Source organism: Salvelinus sp. IW2-2015, linkage group LG3 (genome assembly GCF_002910315.2).
Source record: "Salvelinus sp. IW2-2015 linkage group LG3, ASM291031v2, whole genome shotgun sequence".
In the NCBI taxonomy this organism is placed as follows: Eukaryota; Metazoa; Chordata; class Actinopteri; order Salmoniformes; family Salmonidae; genus Salvelinus; species Salvelinus sp. IW2-2015.
Genome location: NC_036840.1, coordinates 29,333,683 through 29,345,498, shown reverse-complemented (window position 1 = coordinate 29,345,498; position 11,816 = coordinate 29,333,683). Strand labels below are relative to the sequence as shown.

The window sequence follows — 11,816 nt, the reverse complement described above, 5'->3', positions numbered from 1 at the left end:
TTGCTGAAATAGCAGTGGGCCGGACTCGAACCCATGCTGCAGTGGTAGGCTATATGTGATCCAGAGTCAGTGCTTCACATATAGCGACCGTAGGCCACACGTAAAGTTTTTGAATGTTTGTATTTTTTGTAATGCATTGGAAAGTAATTTTTCTCTTTGCTTTGTTTGTAATTCTCTCTCCTTCACTCTCTCTTTTCTCTTCACCTCTATCCTCGTCATCCTCCTCCTTCCCTTCAGCAGGCAGTGATGGTTAGTATTCCCTTGGCCTTGTTTAAAACCTGTAGGGTCAGTCTGTGAGGTTGCAGGTGCCACGGTCAGGGTGTTGATATTTCAGCAGCAGGCACCACCAGGTCCACAGCCCAGCAGGTTTTGGTTTCCTATCTCTGCTGAAGGTGGTTGAAACCTGGTTGTGCTTCAGACACCTCCAATGGATTCAAGGGTATTGGGAAGGAAAGTGTGTGTGTGTGTGTGTGTGTGTGTGTGGTGTGTCTGCCTCCGTCGTGTGTGGATGGTGTGTGGTGCCTCGTCTGTGTCTGTGTGTGTTGTGGTGTGACTAGATGTGTTGATGTGCCTTGTGGCTGTCAATGTGAGGTGGTGGTTTCAGTGTAGATGTGTGTGTTCCTCGTGCCACTGAATGCTTGTGGCTGTGGTGTGTGTGTGTGTGTGTGTGTGTGTGTGTGTGTAAATGAAGGCAATGTCTGCTCACCGTTTGTTGCTGTTAGACTGACAGTAATTGGTTCGGTATCACGCAGAACTTAGCAAGAGACAATACAGTATTAGCCTATTTCATACAATATCATTCATCATTGCACCATGTCTCGTCACAGAATCTCAAAATTCCCGAAATTTGATGTGTTTTTTTTGTTGAGGTTGTGTTCTTACATATATTATTKTTTTTGGAATACCAGTACCAAAACAGAAACTGTCTATTACATAATCTATCCTGACTGTTAACATCCCATGACGTCAGCAGGGCTTCCAAGAAGGCAGGCTCCACACTGCTCCTGTAACGATGTGAGCTATCAGCACGGTTGTCGTCATGGCAATTTCCATGAAGGCAAACATGACTGGTCTTGAGGGTGTCCTGACTGTACGTATATGGGCTTGGAATGTGATGGTCATGGATCGTATACATTATGTGTGTATTTCGAGGAACAGAAGATCCTAATTTAATGATCTATAAAAAGTTACTTGCATGTCTGGTCAAAGATGAGAGATTGCTGTTACTATAATGCTGCACGCAAACAATATTGTGTACACTAGTTGGTATTATTATTTTGCCAGTGGTTCAGATTGGCTCAGGTTTGTGTGAAGGGAACCACTGACTATCTCAGTCTGTATTGTCAGAGATAGACCAGAGAACTCAATTGTCCTCATGTCACTTGAAGCATCCCAGAAAGCAGTGCATCCACAAAAATGGCCTGTCCTTAAAATACTCCAGCAGAACTTCAGTGAATCACAACTGCAAGGGAATTTGCTGTAAACGTTTAATAGGCCCTTTATGTTTATCAGAAACACAGCTGGAATTGGAAACCAGGCGGTGGGTGAGAGGTGACCGAGCTGCACATATTCTCAACCCAAATTCTCCCTTGGAGAAAATGGTGCACTCTGAGAGGAAAAATAGAGGACACCTTCCTTCCCACTTTCTCTCTCTCCATGTACCTTTTCGGACCTCGCTGATTGAAATGCCTGCTATTGAATGRGCTTGATTAGGGCTGCACACCTTCAGGTATTGGCTGGCTCATTCGACGTGGACTCTTGAGAGGGTGAAGCAGCAGGCACATAGGAAGGGTGTTGTTTTTATTTTTCACTGAGACCTTTGCTGAGACGTTTAAGTTGATGTTGGTGTTCTAGTCCAGATCTGGACTCCAATGTAGTTTGTTTACTTTCAATTTTCTTGTAAAAAGAAAGACAATGAGCTGACATGGTAAGTTGATATATAGCCTTATTTCTTTCTAACACTGCATTTGGTCAGTGGTCAGTGGRGATTAAATGTTTATTAGACATGCTAGAGTTGTCCTTCATTATGACATAATGTGATATTTTCATTTTGCATTAATGTTGTTTTTACTGGGTACATTTTTTGGGAGCTTTGACCGACGGTGTGAATTTAATCCACAGCTTTAGGAATTGACAGAAAGGATGACTCTAATTTGTTCAAAAACACTTTTCTARGTGGAAACAGTCCCTGTGCTCCTCATCTCTGTCCTAAAATAATGTACTTCAGAGTCACGCGCCGGCGAGAGCAGAGAGGTCGGAATCCTCAGAGGTGACAATGGCACTTGCGGAAAAAGAGCTCTCCACTCGGAGCGACATTCCCAAAATAGGCCTTCCTGTTCTGTGTGCACGGAATGACCTGTGGAACTCTACCCTCATTTCACAGTAGATTTCAGCCACCTCATTTCATACCTGAATGCTCAAGCCTCCCCAATGTTAGTCAGACACATGGTGAATCCTAGGCCTCACAGCACCCAGACTACCCATTTGACAGCCTTGAAATAATATCACTGAAAAGGGTCGTTTTTTTCAATTGATAGCGGGGCATGTGAGATAATTGATTAAGGAGTTGATGGGGTTTGAGTTAATGACTGTCTCTTTTGACTGGGGAAAACATTGGCATTGATCGATGTGCGTAATTGAGGTAAAGGCTAATTAGTGGGCGACGTTGATGTGCTCGTCCTGGTCAGTTGGTCGTGATGTCATCAGAACCTGAGTGCCGGCGCTATTTTGAGCGACTAAAATATGATGGGCGCAGCCCGTCAGTCATTATCAAGCCAGATGAGATAACTTTGGCTCCCTGGCTGTTATTACCTTTAAATTGGGTTCCAGCGACATGCAGGAAGCCCCTTCCCTGGCTCCCCCTGTTAACCAGCTTCTCCCAACCTCTCCTCATATCACTCTRTGATCCTCACTCAATATTCCTCCTCTCTCTTTCCGTCTCATTTTCTCACTCTCACCTTGGCTTCTGTACCTACACTACCAGTAAAAAGTTAGGATACACCTACTCATTCAAGGGTTTMTCTTTATTTTGACTATTTTCTACATTATAGAATAATAGTGAAGACATCAAAACTAAGGAAATAACACATATGGAATCATGTAGTAACCAAAAAAGTGTTAAACAAATCAAAATATATTTTATATTAGAGATTCTTCAAAGTAGCCACCCTTTGCCTTGATGACAGCTTTGCACACTGTTGAAATTCTCTCAACCAGCTTCATGAGGTAGTCACCTGGAATGATTTCAATTAACAGGTGTGCCTTGTTAAAGTTCATTTGTGGAATTTCTTTCCTTCTTAATGCATTTGAGCCAATCAGTTGTGTTGTGACAAGGTAGMGGTGGTATACAGATGATAGCCCTATTTGGTAAAAGACCAAGTCCATATTATGGCAAGAACAGCTCAAAATAGCAAAGAGAAGTCAGTCAATCCGGAAGATTTCATGAACTATGAATGTTTCTTCAAGTGCAGTCGCAAAAACCATCAAGAGCAATGATGAAACTGTCTCTCATGAGGACCGCCACAGGAAGGAAGACACAGAGTTACCTCTGCTATAGAGGCTAAGTTCATTAGAGTTACCAGCCCAAATAAATTCTTCACAGAGTTCAAGTAACAGACACATTTCAACATCAACTGTTCAGAGGAGACTGCGTGAATCAGGCCTTCATAGTCAAATTACTGCAAAGACACCACTACTAAAGGACACCAATAAGAAGAAGAGATTTGCTTGGCCAAGACACACGAGCAATGGACATTAGACCGGTGGAAATCAGAGGTTTTTGGTTCCAACTGCCGTGTCTTTGTGAGACGCAGAGTAGGTGAACGGATGATCTCCGCATGTGTGGATCCTGCCGTGAAGCATGGAGGAGGTGGTGCGATGGTGTGGGGGTGCTTTGCTTGTGACACTGTCAGTAATTTATTTAGAATTTAAAGCATACTTAACCAGCATGGCTACCATAGCATTCTGCAACGATACGCCATCCCATCTGGTTTGCGCTTAGTGGGACTATAATTTGTTTTTCAACAGGACAATGACCCAACACACCTCCAGGCTGTGTAAGGGCTATTTGACCAAGAAGGAGAGTGATGGAGTGCTGCATCAGATGACCTGGCCTCKACAATCACCTGACCACAACCCAGTCGAGATGGTTTGGGATMAGTTGGATCGCAGAATGAAGTAAAAACAGCCAACAAGTGCTTAGCATATGTGGGAACTCCTTCAAAATTGTTGGAAAAGCATTCCAGGTGAAGCTGGTTGAGAGAATGCCAAGAGTGTGCAAAGCTGTCATCAAGGAAAAGGGTGGCTACTTTGAAGAATGTAAAATATATTTGGATTTGTTTAACACTTTTTTGGTTACTACATGATTCCATATGTGTTATTTTATAGTTTTGATGTCTTCACTATTATTCTACAATTTAGAAAATAGTCAACATAAAGAAAAACCCTTGAATGAGTAGGTGTGCCCAAACTTTTGATTGGTACTGTATATCTTCACCCTCCCCTCCCTCTCTCACCCTCCCTTTATCTCTCTCGCCCTCCCTCGCGCTCTCTCTCTCCCTCGCACTCTCTCTCTTCCTCGCGCTCTCTCTTTCACTCGTGTCTCTCTCTCTGCCCCCCACCCACCCACCCATCCGGTCTCTTTCTCTCTGCCCTATGTACCTCAATCCATCCCTACATATCCCCCTTATCTCTCTCTCGTGAGCTCTTTGTTTCTCCCCTCTCTCTGACTCTCCTGGGAAACAGATTCCATTCAATTAACACCGTCCATCTCTGGTTATAGTGCATTGCGGCGTGATATGACAGGCCCGTAATCTGCTGTTCTGTCATTGCTGATTCATTGAGGTAGACACTTTCCCACTACTACTTTCCCCACCTCCCCTTCTCTCTCCTCCTCCTCTCTCCTCCCTAGGGCCAAACAAGCCCCTCCCCCCTTGGCGAGGGCAAAACATCCACAGATGGTGCTGAGTAGAGTGATCATCCAGCGTAGTACTGGAGCAAGAGAGGCAGAGAGAGGTGGAGAGATACTACACAAACAAAGTAAGAGGTGGAGAGCTACTGTACAGACACAGCTGGAGTGAGGGGCGGAGAGAGAATATCCTCAGTTGTAAAAGAGAAGCTTCAGTGAGAAGGACAAAGAGGAAAGAGACACTGCAGAGAAAAAGAGAGAGGGCAATAAATACAGAGCAGCCCTGTGGGGACCAAGAGGTAAACTGACCCTGACAGAGCGCTCGCTGCGCTGCCAGCCCCCGGAGGCGCCAGAGAAGCCCTGAGAGATTTGTCACATTAAGAAGAGCCCCCCAGTGCTTTCCACACACACATGAGCCTACCGCGGCCGCCACMCTCTCACACACACACACACYAGGGGCAAGCCGGGGAACGTAGCCGGACAGAGGAGTGGAGTGGACTGGATGACAAGAGGAGAGGAAAGTCACTGTTTCACTCAAAAGCCTAGAGGGAGGACCAAGAGAGGACCAAGAGGATTACACGCTGAAAAGGAGTCCCCATTCCCCTCGTGCCGCTCACCCTTGACCCCTGAAGCAAACATGAGCAGCTGCAGGAAGAGGTGCAAGAGGGAAATGTTTAAATTCGCCCAGTACCTGTATAGACTCATCACGGGCACGCTCCATGCAGGTAAAGTTTCTYAGGGGCTTTGTGCCATCACTTCTRTTCTACTGMGTGTTGTGTGAACACTAACTTTCCACTGCTTTCTTAGTCCTGCTGAGGAGGGATGTAGCCGAACGGTTGTGGTAATCTTGGATGTGACGTTGGTTGCTGTATTCTTGGAAGCTGCTTCTAAATGTGCTCATTTATGGTCACTTGCTTCAAGGTGCAAAGCAGAGCCAAGCTTCCACAGACGCATAAAACTGCCACTTTCAGAGCTATCAGGCATTTTATTTCTTGCCATTCCTTGTGGTGTCTAGCTGATGTATACAAGTATGACTCTGGGTCAAGTTACAGTGAAAAATACCAGAGTTGACGTTTGCTTATTACATGTTCCAGATCATTGGGTGTTTGTGTGTATCAGAGAGAAAGAGAGCAGAAAAGAGAGCAATAGAGCTGAAGACAGAAAGAGGGCGAGGAGGAGGTTGGAAGGGACTGAAAGAGTCTTTATCTCGTCACCTTGGACAGGTGCCTGAAAATATGCCACTCATCGCTAGTAGTGTACAACCCTTCCAGCATGCCTGAGCTGCACCGCACAAATGGGACGTTAGTCATTGAGGACCCTTTACACAGCTTCGTCAAAGAAGCCCAATTATGTTGCATTTGATTGTTTTGTTACAGATAKATCTGTGCATCGTTACGGCTGTGACAACACAGCCTTCTGTCATACCTGGCTGTAATTGATTTATTGAACACTTAGAGCGTTTGACTTTATATGCAGTAGCCTATATGTTATGCTACTTTAATGAATGRGTCATGCTGTTTGTTCCAGTGTATGAGCCACAGAGTTTGTTCATGGGTGAAGCGTATTCTTGGTCATTAAAAGTGACTGAAGTTTAATTCTCATGAATATATTAATCAAGTTGCAAAGTGACCTTGGTCAATGTGTTTGCTGGCTCCTCAGCGAACCTCGACAGGTAAATTATACAGCCATACTGCATCAGGYAAATAATTCCCAGAGTAACTTCCTTGTTCGCATGAGTTAGGTGTGATTTGTAAAACTGTGACTATATTAACAGATTGATTGTAACTTCAGTACTACCTTAACTCTCACGTCTGAGCTTTGGTGATTGGACTGATGGTGAACCAATGAGATTTAAAGAGATGACATTGGATTATATTGGATTACAGCGGATTAAGATGTGACGAGTTASATTCAGAATAAAGGTTACCGATAGTAGCATGTGGATATAACATGATCTATAGATACTGTAAGCATACAGTATTCATAGAATGTGCTTGGATACATTATTCATGAAATGGTGTGTTTGTTTATACCTTTCATTCATTCAGTTGATTTTCATGTATTATGAAGACACTGGCTTTTGTAATGACCGGAGTACATTGTCAACTCTCTATGGTCTCTCTGGGCTAGGATACATAATATCCCTGTCTTTTTAGTACATTCATTTGGCTGCCTCACAGAGGTTCATTGTCTCGCCAGTCGCGACGTGTACGATAGAAGTTTGACTACGATACCAGGTTTAGTATCACGATACCGTCACGAAACTCGATTAAAAAACGATACCACAACAAAAAGAAAGGTGTATTAGCCAAAGTCACAGAATGGCACTTGATCCAGACAGGTACTCAGCTACTGCTCTGTTTAATTGTTGAATGAATCAATTATTCAATCATAAAATCAATTTGACAATTTGACCAATCTAACTACAAAACAACATCATGGTTATAATTTATTTGAATGGTAAATCTCTATTGATAAACTGGGTCTATTCATAATAGAGGTGAATMCATATTATTCAATAGGAGTGTGTGCATGCATTGAGTTATTGAGCTTGTTTTACCTGATTTAATGGGGCTACTGATGTCAAACAATCCCTTCCATTTAGGACTTATTTTATTGGCAACTGCTAGTAGAACATTATTGTATTGTTCTGATCAACAGCAATTGTGTTGAAGAAGCGATCTCATATTTTATAAAAGTGTGTGCTGTATATTTAAGAAAGTAATGACATCATTAGCAAGGCTGAATGTGGCTGTGGAATCAGACTCTGTAGCTATGGAATCTAGTGGAAATCAGACGGGAAGCGAGTGAGACAAAGAAGTGAATTAGTATTTGGTGGCGAGGGAGACAAAGTGAATTAATAAAGTTTTTGATGACAAACAGCTTTGAAATCAGCATATTTTGTGTTATGGTTAGTATATTATCACAAACAAAGTACTAAGGTAGTGAATTGATGTTGCTTCATCTGAAAAGTTAGCCTACTATTAAAGCTGGAAGCTACCGGTATCATCTTACATTGTAAAAGTGTGCTAGCCTGCATTGACATTGTTTTGCGAACAGTAATGAACAGTTTTAATATTTCAAGATTATTCAAGTTGGGAGCTAACAATGCAGCCCAGACAGCTCTAGGAAGGAATGAGTAGGTGGAGCAGGCACTCTGCTCTTCATGCTATAAAGGGGATGGTCTGATATACAGACTTGATCCTCTCAATCACGTGAGACAAAAGTACCGAACATTACAAGAAAAGTCGTACCGAATCTTCTTTTTTTGTATCGAGAAAGTACCGAAGTTTCGGTATACCGTGTACTACTAGTGTATGAGGACCTCCTAAGCCTTGAAGAGGTGCTAAATTAAAATGCTAATGACCTACAGAGGCAAATGTGCACCTTCTGAAGTGCTAATTAGAACTGCATGTACTTCAATGAATAGCTGCTCCATACTCATTGCAAATGCTCAGGAATATATATAACATATAATACATTAATACATGTAGAGGACATGTCAGCATTGMGGAGGTTAGCGGTTCAGTACATGACTGGATTTGGTTGGCTACAAACATCTGGTTGCGGCCATGGTCAACTTGGTCAACAACAACGAGTGCTCCGGCGCGTCCTTGCTGATCTTGGGGAGATGTCATGATAGGTGTTCTCCACCAATGGGCAGCCTCGCAGCGAGATGTCAAAAGTGTGCTCCARCGACGGGCAGGGTGTAGCATGGTATTTTCCACTCAATTACACCACTCAATGATGTGGTCAGTCACCATGGGAGGTATGAAGCGTAGAGAGAGGATCATCTCCTCTCCTCCAAGCGCATATTTGTTTCCATACCAACAGGTGATTGTCGTTCCCCCTTGTCTCCCCATCAGATCACGTTTCCTCCTATTCATTGAAGCATAGATGTTATTTGCTCATKGTAGCATTGTTCTGGCCTTTCATTTTACAAATTGGTGGATAATATAGGCCTTAATGAAATACATTTTTGGCCGTCATTTGTGTTTTGAAACCTGATAAAGGTTGACTTATTTCAGGTGTGTGGATATACCAGTAAAACAGGCCTTTCTAAAAGTAAAGCTCAATCTGCTTATAGTGTAGTTAGTCTTTTCTGGCAATACACCCTCTATTGACAGATAACGCCTCACTTATTAATTATGAATAGCTATGGATAAATCGAGCAGCTTTAATTCCCGTTGGAGGAAGCCCAATTCCTGTAAGCTCACTGACTCCAGCAAACCAAAATGTTGTTATTAACATCTTAAATCCAGTACAGATGTTTTAAGTGTGCATTGCCTCTCTCTGAACCTCCAATCCCCATTGGTTGCATTAAAAGGGGGATTCTGACACCGCAAAGTGTTCACATAATTAAATGYAGTATGTCAAGTGCCAGTATGATACGTTTGATCAATACTAGTATTGATTTGTAAGAAGCCCTATGGATTGGTATGGAGGTGTGGTGCTTTATCTACAATAATAAAATGCAAATGATGGAAAATGACTATCTGGCAGTTATTTGCACATTTGGTGTAGACAGGTTCAAATCAAATTTTATTTGTCACAGGCGCCGAATACAACAGGTGTAGACCTTACCGTGAAATGCTTACTTACAAGCCCTTAATCAACAATGCAGTTCAAGAAATAGAGTTAAGAAAATATTTACTAAATAAACCAAAGTAAAAAATGTAATAAAAAGTAACATAATAATATAACAATAAGGAGGCGATATATAGGGGGTACCGGTACCAGGTCAATGTGRGGGGGTACAGGTTAGTCGAGGTAATTTGTACATGTAGGTAGGGGTAAAGTGACTATGCATAGATAATAAACAGCGAGTAGCAGCAGTGTAAAAACAAAGGGGGTCAATGTGAATAGTCTGGGTGGCTATTTGATTAATTGTTCAGCAGTCTTATAGCTTAGGGTTAGAAACCTTTAAGAGGCCTTTTGGACCTAGATTTTACGCTCCGGTACCGCTTGCCTTGTGGTAGCAGGGAGAACGGTCTATGACTMGAGTCTGACAWTTTTTTGTGCCTTCCTCTGACACCGCCTAGTATATAGGTCCTGTATGGCAGGAAGCTTGGCCCCAGTGATGTACTGGGTCGTATGCACTACCCTCTATAGCYTCTTGCTGTCGGATGCRGAGCAGTTGCCGTACCAGGTGGTGATACAACCGYTCAGGATGCTCTCGATGGTGCAGCTATAGAACTTTTTGAGGATCTGTGGACCCATGCCAAATATTTTCAGTCTCCTGAGGGYGAAAAGGTGTTGTGCCCTGTTTGGACCATGATAGTTTGTTGGTGATGTGGACACCAATGAGCTTGGAACTCTCGACCTGCTCCACTACTGTCCRYTCGATGTGAATGGGGGAGTGTTRAGCCCTCCTTTTCCTGTAGTCCACGATCAGCTTGTTCGTCTTGCTCATGTTGAGGAGAGGTTGTTGTCCTGGCACCACACTGCCYGGTCTCAGACCTCCTCCCTATAGGCTGTCTCATCGTTGTTGGTGATCAGGGCTACCACTGTTGTGTTGTCAGCAAACTTAATGATGGTGTTGGAGRCGTGCTTGGATGAACAGGGAGTACAGGAGGGGACTGAGCGCGCACCCCTGAGGGGCCCCCGTGTTGAGGATCAGCGTGGCAGATGTGTTGTTGCCTACCCTTACCACCTGGGGGCAGCCCGTCAGGAAGTCCACGATCCAGTTGCAGAGGGATGTGTTTAGTCCCAGTGTCCTTAGCTTAGTGATGAGCTTTGTGGGCACTATGGTGTTGAACGCTGAGCTGTAGTCAATGAATAGCATTCTCYCATAGGTGTTTCTTTTGTCCAGGTGGGAAAGGGCAGTGTGGAGTGGAATTGAGATTGCGTCATCTGTGGATCTGTTGGGGCGGTATGCGAATTGGAGTAGGTCTAGGGTTTCCGGGATGATGGTGTTGATGTGAGCTATGACCAGCCTTTCAAAGCACTTCATGGCTACCGACGTGAGTGCTTTGGGGCGGTAGTCATTTAGGCAGGTTACCTTTGCTTTCTTGGGTACAGGGACTATGGTGGTCTGCTTGAAACACGTAGGTATTACAGACTCGGTCAGGGAGAGGTTGAAAATGTCAGAAGACAATTGCCTGTTGGTCTGCGCATGACCTGAGTACTCATCCTGGTAATCTGTCTGGCCCCGCGGCCTTGTGAGTGTTGACCTYTTTAAACGTCTTGCTTACATCGGCTATGGATAGCGTGATTACACAGTCATCCAGAACAGCTGGTGCTCTCATATATGCTTCAGTGTTGCTTGTCTCGAAGCGATCATAAAAGGCATTTRGCTCGTCTGGTAGGCTTGCGTCACTGGGCAGCTTGRGGCTGGGTTTCCCTTTGTAGTCTGTAATAGTTTGCAAGCCCTGCCACATCCGACGAGCGTCAGAGKCGGTTTAGTAGGATTCAATCTTAGTCCTGTATTTAAGCTTTGCTTGTTTGATGGTTCGTCTGAGGGCATAGAAGGATTTTTTATAAGCTTCCAGATTAGTGTCTRGCTCCTTGAAAGCGGCAGCTCTGGTCTTTAGCTCGGTGCGGATGTTGCCAGTAATCCATGTCTTCTGGTTTGGATATGTACGTACGGTCACTGTGGGGACGACGTCGTTGATGCGCTTATTGATGCAGCCGGTGACTGAGGTGGTATACTCCTCAATGGCATTGGATGAATCTCGGAACATATTCCAGTCTGTGCTAGCAAAACAGTCCTGTAGGGTAGCATCCGCGTCATCTGACCACCTCCGTATTGAGCGAGTCACTGGTACTTCCTGCTTTAGTTTTTGCTTGTAAGCAGGAATCAAGAGGATAGAATTGTGGTCAGATTTGCCAAATGGAGGGCGAGGGAAAGCTTTGTATGCGTCTCTGTGTGTGGAGTAAAGGTGTTCTAGAGTTTTTTTCCCTCTTTTCT

General features: G+C 43.9%; 1 protein-coding gene across 2 annotated transcripts in view; it reads left to right on the top strand.

The window, feature by feature from the left end:
- LOC111954260 (Kv channel-interacting protein 4-like) overlaps window positions 1-11,816 on the top strand; it is a 251,059-nt gene that overhangs the window by 71,089 nt on the left and 168,154 nt on the right. Inside the window, exon 1 of one of the 2 annotated variants that reach the window (XM_070435991.1) lies at window positions 5,015-5,631. The exons of the other annotated variant lie outside the window; for it this stretch is intronic. Coding sequence (XP_070292092.1) covers window positions 5,409-5,631 — 223 coding nt within the window. The 5' untranslated portion in view covers window positions 5,015-5,408. Of the gene's footprint in view, window positions 1-5,014; window positions 5,632-11,816 lie in introns of those variants that run through there. 2 annotated transcript variants of the gene reach the window in all.